The sequence below is a fragment of the Hirundo rustica genome, chromosome 4 (assembly GCF_015227805.2).
Source record: "Hirundo rustica isolate bHirRus1 chromosome 4, bHirRus1.pri.v3, whole genome shotgun sequence".
Lineage (NCBI taxonomy): Eukaryota > Metazoa > Chordata > Aves > Passeriformes > Hirundinidae > Hirundo > Hirundo rustica.
Window position 1 is genome coordinate 63467774 of NC_053453.1, and position 15162 is coordinate 63482935.

Sequence of the window (15162 nt, forward strand, 5' to 3'; positions counted from 1 at the left end):
CCACACTCCTCTCTGCTGCCTCATCTGGGACGTGCCCCGCCTTTTGTGTACAAAAGGTTCCACCACTTTTTTTGTGCTATCTTGCCATGCACAAACATTCTTGTTTTTCCCCTGCTTGTGTTTTTGTTGTGCTCCTTGCATCGGTTTTTCCAATATTAATGCCCCTTAGTCACACTGGAATTAGCCAGGTTTCTGCTCTGTATTTTTTACCTCTGCCATGAGGGTTTGTGGAGAGCAGAGCAGGAACGAGTACAGCCTTCAAAAATCAGGAGGCTGAATGAGCTTGCACAAGGTAAAAGCATTGCATAAAATAGATATTTTAGGCCATGATATGTAGGGGGTTTGTTTCATAGGCTGGAGTTGCCTTCAGGAATGAATCTTCCCATTGTACATAAAGCCCAACTAATTGCTGAGAAAAGAGGGCTTGTTAAAAAATGCATTTCATCACATAATATTTACATTTCCTTTACATTGTTATGGCCTTACCGACTATTTAGCAGCCAAGACTTTTGGATAGTTCTTTCTTTTTTTTTTTTTAACTTAAAGCGATCCTGTCAGATTTGGAAGGACCAGGAGTTGACCTATTGTCTCTATTTGCCAAGCCGGTGTCAATTCCTCGTGCAGGATATTTTCATAAATGAATGCCTCAATAAAGCTGCTTTGAAAGAAAAAGGGAAAAAAAAATAAAATGAAAACATAAGTGGCTGGAGCCCAGCACCTGGCAGCACAAACACATGCAGCTCAGCAGAGGGTGAGCAGCCCCTTAGGGAAAAACCTCAGGGCACTCCAAGGCCATGACTAACCCCTGCCATGGCCGTGCCCTGGCAGCCACAAGCCATGAGTCAGCCACTCTCCGCCAAATTATAAGGGGGAGGTTGGTTTAAGTGTTCTTAGGCTTTAAAAAATAATAACATGTGTGGGGTTTTCTTTTTTTTTGCTTTCCTTTCTGATGTTCGGACCCTTGACTCTGCATTCTGCTCATGGTTTCCCATTTCTCTCAAAATTACTTTTTCTCTTTTTTTTTTTTACTGAAAGCTGAGGTTCTCATCTAATCACTCCAGGAGCTGGGGCTTTTCAAACAACAAATATCACAAGCCTGGCAAGGAGCTCTGAGAACTCGTGCTGGTGATTGCTGCAGTAACAGCCTTGTATGTTTACGCAGTGTGGAAGAATAGTGAAAAAAACAAGCTTCAGTTTCAAGATATAAATCTTCCCCATTGTGAGAAATAGCTTCAGAGAGCTGTTTGTTTTAATTAATAGTTGCAGAATGGTGAATAATTGGGATAAAATAACTGGCCCAAACCTTCACCTAAATCCTTGAGGAAAAAAAAATAAAAAACAAAACCAGACATTAAAAACTTCTTTTAAGATATGAAACTTCCAGCTACCTTGTGGCAAACCATCTTCAAGTAAGAACTCATCGCAAACTCCTGAACTCAGTTTTAATGAAGTGTCTTGATCTTAAATCTGGCTGTTCATTTAAGATCCTATATATAGATTTAGGAAATCTAACTTAACGCTTCATTTTGAAAAAGTATACCTTGGCCTCTTTCGCAAATGTATTTTCATATTTATATAAATATATAAATAAAAAATTAGAGAGAAGCCAGTGTAAAATTCCTGGCTTCAGGCCTTGACTCAGCAATGAAAAGAATATGTGAAGAGGTTTAAGAAAAATAAATCTCTGCATTCCTCCAACACTTTTCACCTGAATATCTCAAAGCACTTTACACCAAGGAAGAATTATGCCCCTTTAGCACCGCTCAACCCTAGAGGAATGGGTGGAGTGGTCTGGTGACTCGTCCCAGGTTGTCACAGGGGGTTTTCTGAGCCGACCCAGGCTAAGGAAGGCAGTCAGCCTCCTCCTCTGTCCCTCCCTCCCCATCACCTTCCTCCTGCTCCCACCCTCACTGCCGAAATCTGGCATGGCAGCCCCATGGGCTGCTGATCTCCTGCTGCTGCCCTCAGCACCTTCATTTCTCCACACATTTCTTGCATCCCATCTCCCTACACATTTTGGAACATGTAGCCCTGACCCCAAAGAGTTTACAGGATAAATGAACACAATTTTGTGCGTGGGTGAGAGAGACACAAAGAAATGCGTTGTCTTGCCAACACCCCCTAATAGCTCTGCTTACGTGCTTTCTGTCTTTCCCTCCTTCTTTATCTTTTTTGTTTATTTCTAATATACACTCTTCAGGCTGGGGATGCTGCCTCCTTCTCCTGCCTTTTCCACAGTGTGGCCCCAGAGCTGGTTGGAGCCCCATGCTGCTACCACAGTACAAACAATAATAAATAAAACCAGCACTGTGAAGAGATAATAATTAGAGCTGTGCAAAACTTAGCAGTTTTGGTCTGCATCAGTTCCTCCCTGCTGAGACTACATTGTGTTTTGGATTTGTATTAAAAAAAAAAAAAAAAAAAAAAAAAAGCAAAACTTCCAAAGTGCCAAGTGTGGCTGGGTCTAGGCTCAGAATCATGCACATACCAGGGTGTTTTAAGAGGTTCCTCCCTGAAATTATAAATCTGCTTAATCCAGGTTTACTCAAAGGTTCCTGAACCTTTGTAGACTTTGGGGGCCAGCAAAGTTTCTGGTTTCATTACAAAAGCCTCTCTCAGCTCTGCCTAATGCACCAAGCACCACACCATGCTGCCCTGTGGCTAACGAGAGGATTTCATCTTCCCCAGAGGCCCAAAGCAGATCCACTCCTGAGCACCACATATGGCCTTCAAACAGTGTTTCAGATTGCCACATTCACTGGCCATGCCCAAGTGATGTGGGTGAACAGAGCCATGTCCAAATCCCTGCTCTGACCCAGGGCACGGCACTGAAACCACCCTGAGCTGAGTAATGCCTGCGAGTCCCGGGGGAGGGCCCTGGGAAATGGGGAATGTGCAGACCTCCACTATCACCCCCTCGTGCACACGGGTCCTGCTCCTCTCTGCCTCTCTTGCCAGGGCTGGGGAAGGAGCTGAAGCCCCAAATCAGCAGCCAAACAGCCCAAGCGTGGCTAGTGGGGCAACTCTGACTTTCCCCTCCTCTCTGATTCCGTGGCGCTTCCCAACACGACGTGTGCTTTTGGCATGTGCTAAGTCACAAGTCTCTGAACTGAAGCTGGCAGGAGCTCTTGCATCAAAAAAGTCCCTTGCCAGGCAAAATTTGCAGGAACTGCTGCGCTACAAGGAATCATATTGATTTTGATGATTTTTTCAGGAATAATAAGCAAAAACAAACCAAGATTTGAATGGAGGTTTTTCAGTGTTTTCAAAATGAAAGGGGAGGGGATCATGTATTTCACAGCGATTTTTGTCTTCTGCAGATCATTAGCAAATAATAAAGGGAAAAAATTAGATTGCATGGCAAATAAACTATTTTCTTGTACCAGGCTTGGCACAGTCTGGGTGCTCGAAGAATTTTTTCTTAATCTTTTCGCAGGACTGAAAATCCACATCCTTATTAACAGTAATTACAACCTTAACTCAAATTCCTAGGGAAAAAAAAAAAAAATAGCAGTTGTGTGCCTTACCATGGACATTTCAGCTGGCTGTGCCAGAGGGAAGGGGAAGAAGGATGAGGAACCCCGTTTTATTTTGATGGGTTGCACCGTGCCTCAGCTGGAGCACAACACAAGACCCTCTTCTTGGGGCTGTTGCTTTTTCCCTCTGCTCCTGTGTAACCTGCAAGCAGTAAAATGGTCACTTCATCACGGAGGAGGAGGAGGCATCCATGGCCCGGGGATCCAGACTGGGGGAGCTCCAGACAGTAACCCAGGCATTTTTTAATTATGGCTTAGACATACAGATTATGTTGATCCAGTGGATCAAAGTCACAGTTCATGATGAGTAAAAGTAAATCAAAGGTTGGACGCAATGATCTTGAAGGTCTTTTCCCACCTCAAAGATGTGTACATGGCTCTGTAGCTACTTACTTATTGTAAGCAATTAAATCTGTGGGGTTCTCAGTAGTCAGGGGTGTTACCTATTTTATTAACGAATTTTAGCTTATTCCTCTTTTATTAATGGATTTTAGCTTTCTGACCTCAAAAATATTTGCTTTCCCTCACGGCAGAAAGTTGCGCAAAGGTCGCCATGGCTTCCCAGTTCTACCTCTAGAACCTCAACAAAGCCAGTAACCCAAAATCTTAATTAAACTGCAGCAGTAGTTTAAATTGTTCTACTAAGTGCCGGGACAGTGAAATCTCACCAGACCACTCTCATATTCCTACACCACCTCCATTTTCATGTTAATACACGTCCCTTTTTATTATTGCTGTCCTTTTTCTCTGCAATGATATGTGAAAAAAAGAAGAAACATGGAGGAGAAAAATTTTATATATACATATATATATATATATATATATATATATGATAAATAATCATCTCCCCTGGCAGTATTCCCTGCAGGATAAGGCTAAAGAGCTGTAAATGCGATAGCAGGCATAGCTGAATTCTTTTTTTTTTTTTTTTTTTCTCCCTTAATTAACAGCACAGTGCCTTGCAAGAGAAAATTGAGGCAGGTTTCTGCTGACTTAGCAAGTGCCTCATGAGGAAGAAATCTATCTGGCAATTATGGCTTTGCATCTCCCGCCCTATCTGCTGTTGTTTGTGTAAGACACCGGTGCTTCTGCCACGGGCTTCTTCACACAGCTGTCCTGTCACTGCCAGCTTTCATAGGTAATCCATCCAGCTCAGCACAGTTCAAACAAGACACCTCCCTTTCTTTGCTTTAATTTATGCTTTGAGTCTCCCCTGGGGATGTAGCCATGCTGAGGTTTTCAAAATTCTCGCGTATTTTTCAAGCACAGAAGAAATGGGAAATGGCCACGGCTGAGATTCTGGATTTGGGAAATCTGCTTTGCGCAGTTTTCTGTTCTCAGTCGGTGTTTTAAATGGCCATGGACATCTCTTTAGCTAGAGAACATATTATGCAATAAATTCTCTAGCTTGGGAAGGAGAAAAAGACAAATCCAGCCAAATCCATTGTCCCTGCAACCTCTTCTGCTGTCTGGCACACACAGGACTGCAGCTATAACCCATTCACGCGCTGGTTTGTGCTGTCACACCCCACACATTGCTCAGGCCCTTCCAGGTGCTGAGCAATCCCAGATCAAGTCGTGAACTGTTCCTTGCTGTGTTGTTGTTTTTCCTGCACCGTTGATGCCTGTGGGTTTTGCTGGTCTGGGGTCAAATGCTGTGGCTTGGTGTGACTGAACAGACAGACAGACAGACAGACAGACACCCTCAGCACCAGGTCACTGAGGCCCCAAATCTGGACGAGGCAGCCTAGAGTCCACCCATTTGCCATGACTTTTTCAAGAACTCGTTAAAAATATGTGTGGCAGTGCGGTTAATCAGGCCTGGAGTACTCCAGCAAGCCAGTAAAATCCATCAAATGACAGATAAGCCAGGCAGGCTAAAACCAAAGCACATTTGAATCAGTCAGAGTCAAGAACTGCTACACCCTCAATCAGCACTGCCTGATAATATTTCACTTGCTTTGGGTTTCTGTGTTTTAATGAGGAAACAATGGTGTTTTGTAATCCCAGCTATTTAAAGACGTAACACCGCCCTGTGCTTCTACAGCTTCTCCCTCCAGTCATCTCGTGAGCGTTGTGCAAAGTCCTGTGGCACCTTCAGGGGCTGTGGGAGTTTCTGCGAGTGTGTCGTGTAAAGGCAACCCCAGGGATTTGTCTCATGCTGAGCAGAGAAGGAATGAGAGCAGAAGTTTTCATTTAACCTGTTCAACAGCTCGTGGTGCAAAGGCCCATCTCTCACTTCCCAAGACCCTCATGAGACAGCTTCTCCCAAGCTTCCACAGCAAAATGAGGGCCCAGGACAGGCTTCCCAGTGCCCAGGGCAGGTTGTGAGCTCGGTTTTTCTGACAGCAAATCTGCACACAGACCAACCTTTAGTCTGCCTACAGGGTCTGGCTAAAATGGTGCAAGCTGAAAAGAGAGACCCAGACGGTGGCCTCCCAGTGACACCCTCTGATCTCCAGACGATCACCCTTCTGCTTCCTGAGCACTTTTTTCCTCTTGGCATGGGCAGCGCACCAACTTCAAACCTTGTTCTGCGGTGTCCATGTCAATCCTCAAAGAGGCAACACTAGGAAAGGCAAAGTACCACCACCATCTTCTCCCGTCCTGTCCTCTGCCAACAGGGACTGATCTTCTTTCTCCAACACAACTTCCTTCCTTCCTATAGCCAACATTTCAGTCCCCACATTAGATTACTCTTACCTTTTTGTTGGTCTGTGTCTTTGAAACCTATCCAATTTCAGGTGATTTCATGTCAGAAAGGTGGGAAACAAGAGATTATGTGACCCATGTGATTAACAAATATTGGTAAGGCTCATCCAGGAAGTGACTTGTACTCAATGCACAAAGGCTGGCCTGGGGTGTAGACTGGATCTGGGGTTTCTGAGCTCCTGGTCAAGTCCTACAAGAACTGCCTGGAACTTTTCTAGTACCTACATGTCTTGCTATCTAAATCTCCATCACCATAATGCATGTGCTCCTCCCAATAACAACACTCCCTCTCTCCCTTTCGCTTTGCTTTTCTCACCAACCTATAGGTAAAGATGGGCTGATAATTTCATGCCAGGATGTGCGTGTGTGTGTGTGTGTGTATGTGTGTATGTGCAAACGGAGGGCAGTTGTGCATCAACACCTGAGATAAAGTGTATGAAAGTTACCTTGGCACTCGGAGTCCATCAGGTATGTCAGGCCAGCAGGGCTGGATTAAGGGAATTCTCCCACTGGCTTCAGTATCAGCAAGTTACTCTTGCAGCTAAGCTGAAAAGAAACAGTCCAGAGTGACCTCCCCCCTGCAGGAACTGGTGAACCCTATCTAGCCATGAGGCTGGTGTGGTTAGATGTTCTCACGGAGAGGATTTATTTGAGCTCAGAAAAGCCGAAGTGAAGGCAAAGCAGTCAGAGCATAGAAGGCCTGATATCATCTATTCAAAGGGTTAGGTGAGATGCAAACACCAAGTTCATCACGCCCATCTAGAATGCTGAGCTATCTCACCCATCTAGTGAAAGGCTTAAGGTCACTCCTTTCTCAGTGCTCCTTTGGCACCATTTGAATACTCAGTGCTGCTTTTTCTTTTTATTGCTCCTCTCTGTCCAGTATTGTTTAGAGATTTAAAAATTAAATTAATCAGCATCTTGCAGCATAAGTTATGAGGTGGCTTTATTGTGAAATAGTGTGACTCACAGAGGCTGCAGATCCACCTTTGAGGCCGGCCGGGCTCTGTTATTTTTGCCTACTGTTTGACTCCACGCTGGTTTTCCAGTAGGACCTGCAGCCACACAATGCAATGAGCTGAGAAATGGCAGTGCGTCATCCCGGGCGTGGCTGAGGAGCGATGTCACAAAGAGAGATGGCAAGATTACAGGGAGGATCTGAGCAGGACCCGGAGGAGGGCGAGGAGCAAAACGTCCCGCAACAACAAAAAATATCCACGTATGCGCGTGGCTCAGGAGACAGAGTTCTGCAAAGACTCATTCACCTACTGGGGGGAACAAATTCCAAAGGTCAGAAAGCACTGGCTGCAGACACAGAGACAGACAGGTGCATGAGCAAAGAGCTGAAATGGAACAAGCTCTCACAAGGGTCCAGCTCAGCCGGAGGCCAAGCGCTGCTGCTGTGGAATGGCCTTGTGTCCACTCAAAGAGTGGCACCACTTGAATTTCTTGAGCCAGAAAGAAGTACTTCTGGGAGCAGTAGAAATTATGCTGCCTGGTTTCCTGTGACTCTCTATTCTGTGGTTGATTATCTGAGGCTAATAAGGGGTGAGAGCCGAATAAAGCTTTTCCTGTGGTCAGGGCATCCTGTGTGGATTCTCCGGGGTCTAATAATACAGTTCACCTTCCTCTTCTGCCCTTCCTTCAAAAAGGCACTAATTTGGATGTCTGTCTTCTGCACAAGTGCCAAACTTTCAGAAATCTGTATGAATTTTTTATCTGTAAGGACTCTCTGGCAAATGTGTCTGAAGCTGGCCAGCTTGATCCAAAGATGCCACAGCGATATACACACAGATACATCACCAGCCAAACATCATTCGTTTAGGAAGCAAGGATTCATTTTTAAAAAAATAAATCACACCTTCCCCAAAGCAGTAACACATAATCTGTATGCTGACCAGGCCTACTTTAGATAGCCAGGGCTCAGCTTGTGATAGTTGCTTAGCGCTTAAGCAAACGGCATCTTACACCAGAAACAGCAAGCACAGACCCAGGTTCTACTGGGGAGCTTCATCAGTGCAACTGTGGCATGGGAAACACAAAAATAAAATGTTCACCAAGAGGGTACCGGCAGGAAATACCCCCGGAGCACAGGGCAGAGGGACAGACTTTGTGCTTCCAGTTAAACAGGAAAGGTAGATGGAAACCAAAATAAATGAAGCTATACTTAAAATAAAGATTACCATACCCTAGGCCGACAGAGGTTGTAACACCTGACCTAAGAATGGGTGGGGATGTTTGGGATAAAGGAAGGGAGGCCTGGAAAATTGCAGCGTTATCTAGATAAGTTTCATGGAATGAAAATAAACAGACGATATCTGCTAAGGGGTACATGTCAAACAAGACAGTCTGGTGGTTCATATATTCTTCTGGCTTTCATGAAGAATTGGATCTGCCAGAACAACAGGCTGCCATGGAAGTGGAGCTTATTTAGGCTCTACTCGTGTAGCTGTTTACCTGACCTTGGGGCTACTGGAAAGAGCTCCTGGTCTGGAGCTGGTGTTGCTGTGCTGTTTGCTCAGCACAGCCCAGCAAGGGGAGCACAGCTCAGTGCTGGGCCGGGGAGTGCTGGTAGCTGGCTACAGGACACTGACATCCCACTGTGAGGTGTTTCCCTGTGTCTGTGCCACCTGGCAGCGCTGCTTTTCTTCTACAGCATTGTTGTAGAATTGAGGCCAATTCCAACTCCGTTAGAGCTCATCCCAAAACCAGCCAGTTAATGGGATCCTGTTCATCAAAGGGTGATGTCCTTTGTTGTTTAAGAGACACGATGCCCTCCTGCTGTTTAAGAGACATGAGCTGCTTGTTCTCTGCTAATATGAATGCCAAAGTTTTTTCAAGAAGGATGTCATGATAGATGACAATTACTACTCCTCAGAGACTTGAAAAATGGTGGTATAGATATATCTCTGGGCATATGTGTGTGTGAGTACTTAGGAGACTCCAAAATCTTATCCTAAAGGTACAATCCTGCCAACTGTTGGCCATTCTGGCCCCACTCCAGCAAAGCACTTAAATATTTGGTGAACTCAGGGAGACTCCTCACAGGCTTCAAGCACATCCATAAGCACTTTGTTGGAGTGGGCTCAGAGGCTGCTCTAGAGCCACACCTTGCACAAGAGAAATATCCCCAAGATAGTCCCAGTACCTGTGCCTGGTGTGGCCATTGGCTTCCTCACAGCTACCAACAGGCTGTGTCGACACTGACATTGTCTGGCCATGCTGAAGGGAAAAAGAAATTCAGTGGGTTCAGCATTCCACCTCAGTGCAATATCTCTAGCAGGAGAAGCAAGGTGAGAGGGAGGCAGTTTTGCAGGCAGTGCTGTGGACAAAAGATGTCCCTTCCCAGAATCAGCAGTCTCTGGGCAGCAATAAATCCACATGCTAAAAAATAAAGCAATTCCTAAAATAAACAATTCAGGGTTCGAACCGTACAATAGGCAATTAGTTTGAATAATTGGGTGTAACCGAAGGCAGAGAGAAGCTACAAGACCAGATGTGCATATAAAGCTAAACACAGGCTTTACAGGATCTAATCAAATCAGTCCACCATCTGGAATGAAAAGAAACATTATGTGACAGACCCGGTCAATATGTGAAAATGGTACAAATTTCTGGATAACGAGCTTAAGCTAAATCAATGTCACATGAGTCAGAAATGGAAGCATCCATAAAATGGATTGCACCAGTTCAACTAAATCATATCTGATTTTACTACATTAATACCATTTTCTCCTACAAACTGACCTTAGGTGACCTATCACAAATGACAAGCTTGGAGTATCAGAAACACACACCCGCAGGTAGAAACAGCTCATGGCAGACTCAGGCTCATATGTACACTTCTGTCCATACTAAATAAATCCTACCTATCAAAGGACTCAGTTCCAAGCAGCTGGTATTAAAACCCTCCAGGCAGATGTCTTTAAGTCAGAGCTGCAGAGAGTAGATCCAGATTCCTTGGAGCTACCTCGGGAGCAGGAGCTGCAGCAAGGGCTGGAAAGAGGGAAAATGGTAAAGCCAAGAGCACAGAGCTGGGCCACTGCTAGAGAAGGGGAGTTCAGTGGGCTGAGCTCCGGACTCTGGTGTTTGGAAACCCTGGGCTAGGGTATAACGTTTGCATGGCCCCAGATGGGGTTGACTTTGCACTGTCAGCTGGAAATTACACCGCCAGGCAAAGCCCCTGGGGTGCTCTTGCTGAGCTCCTGGGTTCCGCCAGATTCTGGTGGCTCTGGGCTGTCCGTGCTTAGGTTGGCAGTTTGCTGTGGGATGGGGGCTGCATGGCAAGGAGGGGAGGTCTGGATATCTCATCTCCCAGGAGCAGCAGCTCTGACAGCAGGAGATGGGGCTCAGCCACATCGTGGCTCTTCCATGTTCCATCCCTGCCAGGACACCTTGGGCTGCCCCGTGGGCTCACAGATTTCTGCACTGGAGCGAGGCAAACAGGAAGCCAAAGTCCACACAGCTCAACCAAAAGCAGAAATTGCTGTTGCTCCATGTAATCTGTGGGGTTAAGCTTTTGGTGCAAAGCTTCACTGACTTAGCAACATGTGAGTATGTTTGTGGGTTTACAGATTTACTCCAGTGCTCCCGCAGACCATCTTCCCTTTCTGCTGTTTCTCTGGAAATAGTTCAAGTCAGTGTGTTGCGCTCAGAATTGGCACTGGCTTTCCCAGCCTCCAGAAATCACATTAAAAAGGCAGACAAAACCTAGGGGTGTCACCAAATCAACACGGGGAGGGATTTTTCTGGCCTAAAGTGACAGGAGTTGAGGGAGACCATGTGGCTACTCCAACTGAGTTTTCCACACGTGCACTTTGTTTATGGTCTGTGTGTGCAAAATATGTCAGAAAGAAAAAGCTCTCAGGGGAGCTAGGAATCTGTTCAGCACGTGGCAAATCCCCAGTATGACCCAGCCCCCTTCATCCATCCTGCTGCCATGCCAGGGGTCTTTCTCCACAAGGCATTTCTGCAGCAGGAGTCAGCTGAGGTAAAAAGAGGTATTCAAGCATCACCAGCTCTCACAAACAGAGGCTCCAAAGTATCCTCAAACAGCCCCATGGGTGTTGAAAGCCAATCTGGTGCTCAGGGTGAAGGGGAGGGACACCTTGAGCCCCATGGGTTGAGTGACTTTGTGGCCTGCTGTGTCTCACTGGAGCTGGTGGCAGGGCTTTTTTTTTTTTTTTTTCCTTTTTTTTTTTTTTTTGTCTGACAGTCCTGCATGTCACCATGGAGTCCGGCCCCCTTTCAAAGGGGGGAACGTTAGAATAAATACACATTTCAACACCCCTTCAGCTCACCTCACAGTCCCAATAACAACAGCTCAATATTTTAAACTGCTTTTGCAAGTCTCCTTTCTACAGGGCAGTTGAAAGGACATAAAAGTGTTTTAACAATTTTATAGATCATCTCCGGAGCGCTATTGTGATGTGGGAGAACGGGAGTTTTATTGCCATTTGCCCGTGGACAGCTGCCAAGCTCACCTGTCTCCACCGAGCCAGCGAGGGCCATATCGCATCTCTCTGGAAACTCTGCAGCCAGCTCTGGATGGCTTCTCACTTTACTCATCTGAAAAACACGTTGCTCCACTTAACCCTTTCTCAACGCTTGCCTGGGGGTTGCTCAAAACAGGCAACTTCTGTTTGGGCTCAGGGGAAGTGAGAGCTGTGAGGTGGATTTGGAGAAACCTGAAACCAGGAGCCTCCTGTGGAAAAAAACCTTCACCCACGTGAAAATTCCTCTAACCCTGCAAGTCATCCTACTGACTTCAGGCCAAGTGTCCACAGCTCTTCTTTTGCCACGCCTGATCAGAGTTAACCAGCCTCCAAATCTGACCCTTCTTTTAAAACCTCCAATTTGACAAGGTGCTGACTACATCTTCCTATGAGCCACTCAATTTTGCAGGGTCCTGCTTCTAATCTCAAAAATTATGATGGAAACCCTCCCGTTTACGGTTGACACAGAACATTGCAGTTTTGTCTGCTGGTGTTCAGGAAATATTTACTGATCCTCATGTGGAAGTTGTGACAGAAGTGCAGTGTAATCTACTCCCCTATGTTAGGATTTCTCAGTTTCCATCCCTATAAATGAATATTCTCCGCCCTCCTCTTCTCCTGGAAAGAAGAGTGCATAAAATTATTCCTCATCACGTTCTTCCACTGAGTTGGCAAAATACAGAGAAACACAGCGAGTTTAAATGATATGGAATATGCAGGCACAGCTTATCTAAGATAAAGCGTGCAGATCAAGATCAACAAAGCCTCACAAAAGAAAAGCCCCACAAGAGCTTTCATCTGCCTGATCCCATTTACCTGCCTACACTTCTTTTTACCCTATTGCAATACATTAGTTCTGCTTTAGTTTCTGCTCTGCAGCAACATTTCTGCTTAAGAAAGATTCTGTTGAGTCATTACCAGCATCAGCCAAACAGGCTTTTCAAGAATGGAGGAGAAAATAAAGGCTGTGGTTTCTAAATTAATTCCATGCTGCTTAACCCTTAAACCACTAGTGACTTCCAGACTCTCAGCCAAGTCAATGCTGAGCAGAATTTGGGGCTGTTGTGCCTGAAACAGAGCAATGTTGGTGCTTTTGTCAGTGATTGACTGTTCAGGCAGTGCTGGCCATGCACCTAGAAGGCAGAAATTGTAGTGAAGGTTTCTGATGTCCAACCCACATCCTAAACACTCCCTTTTTGCTTGGAAACACTGCCTCAGACAACCCAGACCCCTGCCTAAACAGAGGCAGGGAGAAGGGCCCTTCTACCAGAAGCTAGCAGTTGTAAATATAGAATTGGAAGAGAGACCAGCACGTCTCTCCCTCCGTGATGTAGCAGAGATTCTCTGCTCCTTCCTCCCCCAGCAGGTTGTATTTAGGAAAGAATAGTGGCTGCCAAAAAGATAGAGCTTGAATAAGCTCCTGGTACCTTGAGGTTTGAGGGGCCCCCAGGGGAGCCAACACTTGGAGTGAGAAGAGACAGAAGAGGAGAAAGAGGATAAGGTGATTTTCCTTGCCTTGGCTTTCAAAGCAATCTCAGCCTGCTAAGCTTTCAGTCCACGCTGCCAATGGCTATTTCCAAAGTTATCTTTGCTCAGAAAAAGGCTGGAAACCCTCTGTCTCTCATTCTCTCTGCCTCCCTTTTTAATGAAAGCTCAGTTTAGATCTGATATCACTCTAAAAGGTTTGCTATCAGAGTTTATTAGACCCACTGGGAGAGATCACAGTTTGCAGAGGCTCATAGTTTCACGGCAGATAACTGTAAAGTGAACCCTTCAATGTTCTTCAAAACACTCCTTTTTCTTGGGCTCATCTATAACACAAAGCTGCACTGTGTTCAAGCATCATTAGAAGAGATCCCAGATGAGTACGTGATGCTGGCCATAGTTCTGCCTTTGGAGCAAAGTCAAGCAGCCCCTGGCCCCCAGCCTGTCCCACTGGGTGATGCTGAGGCAAGTGGGAGATGTTTGCAGTGAAAGCAAGTCCTACCAGCACAAGGGCATAATGCCCGCTATGTGTCCTAAAGAAAAGATCAGAACTTATAAAGTACTAGGAAACATAAGTGCAGCTTCCCTTTAAAAATCCATATTTTTCTTTCTGTATTTATCCTTACTTGATGATGATGATGGTAATAATAACAACAACAATAATTAGGAAAGACTCCTCTACCTAGGGACTACAGCTGAGAAATTCCAGCTAGAAAGCAAAGAAATGAGAGAAGGAATTAGAGTGTCTTCATATAGAATGGTTGTTCTTTTTTTTTTTTTTTTGTTTTTTTTTTTTTCTTTTTTTTTTTTTTTTTGGTAATGAAGTCATTGGTGTTATTATGTGGTTTTTAGCAGGCTATCCTCCTAAAAATGCATGGGAATAAACACCATATCTGGTAGGATCTCTGACTGTAACATGTATCATTGAGGCATCTATTTACAGTGTGAAGGGAGGGGAGGCTGTTTCATTTCCCAGGACAATAATGGAAACCCTGATGTCCTACAACCAAGGGTGGTGAAGGCTGGGAGAGGTACTGGGAAAAAAACATTCACAATAAACCAAGAGTGAAGGAGAGTTTCGGGGCAGATATTTGCAGGATGCATCATCATCAGCCCTGGGAAAATGCTGAGAGACAAAATGGTTGAATCAAGTCCTTGGGACAGCAATGTCCCATCCTTCTGCTGCCATTTTCCCTGTGACTTTGCAGTGTCATCTGGTCTAGAGCAGCAGGCTGGACAAAACTCAGGGAGCAGGCAGTTCTCAGATGCCCACGCTCCCTGCCAGGCTTTTTTCCTCGCCTTTGGCCCTGGAATGCCTCTCACCCGAAGCGTAAGCAACCATCTGACAGCTCTTCCACTCTCTGATTCCTTAACAGGTCGTGCAGATGGACCAGAAGCTGGATGACATCCTGAGCACGCTCCAGGCTCAGCTGGGGGACCAGCCCCCAGCTCAGATGCTGGGGCCAGCCACCCCACCCGTCAGACATCCACAGAGACCCCCAGAGTCCCCCGCAGTGAACCAGAAAATGTGAAAGCCAGCGGCCAGCCACACGTGACCCTCTTGCTCTTCCACGTCCGGGTGTTTCTCAGTTTTGGTGTCTTCAGCTGCATGGTGGGTGCAATGAAATATTCGGCAGTAGTAGATTAATGAGGGAAAAAAAAAAAAAAATAGGGAATAAACAGCAAGAAACCAGTCACGACCTTAGCAGAGCACATAAGTTTTGCACCTGTTTTATTTTAGCCATCGTTAGGTAACCTCTGCCAGCCCCGGCAGCCCAGTCCCCATCCCCCCAGCCCGGTTCGGGCTGAGCGCACAGGCACAGGGCACGCTGTGGAGGGAAGCATCCCAGCCAGGGTTAGGATGACCCATCTGCAGGCACGGAAGGGGAAAAGAACTGTTCTTTTGGCATTTAATCACTAAGTTTAATGCTCAC

General features: G+C 45.8%; 1 protein-coding gene across 1 annotated transcript in view; it reads left to right on the top strand.

Annotated features, from left to right (window-relative positions):
- The window catches only part of LOC120752097 (potassium voltage-gated channel subfamily KQT member 1-like), a 411281-nt gene extending 396521 nt beyond the window's left edge, over positions 1 to 14760 (top strand). Inside the window, exon 18 of the mRNA XM_040062756.1 lies at positions 14605 to 14760. Coding sequence (XP_039918690.1) covers positions 14605 to 14760 — 156 coding nt within the window. The remainder of the gene's footprint in view (positions 1 to 14604) is intronic.
- The last annotated feature ends 402 nt before the right edge of the window (positions 14761 to 15162 follow it).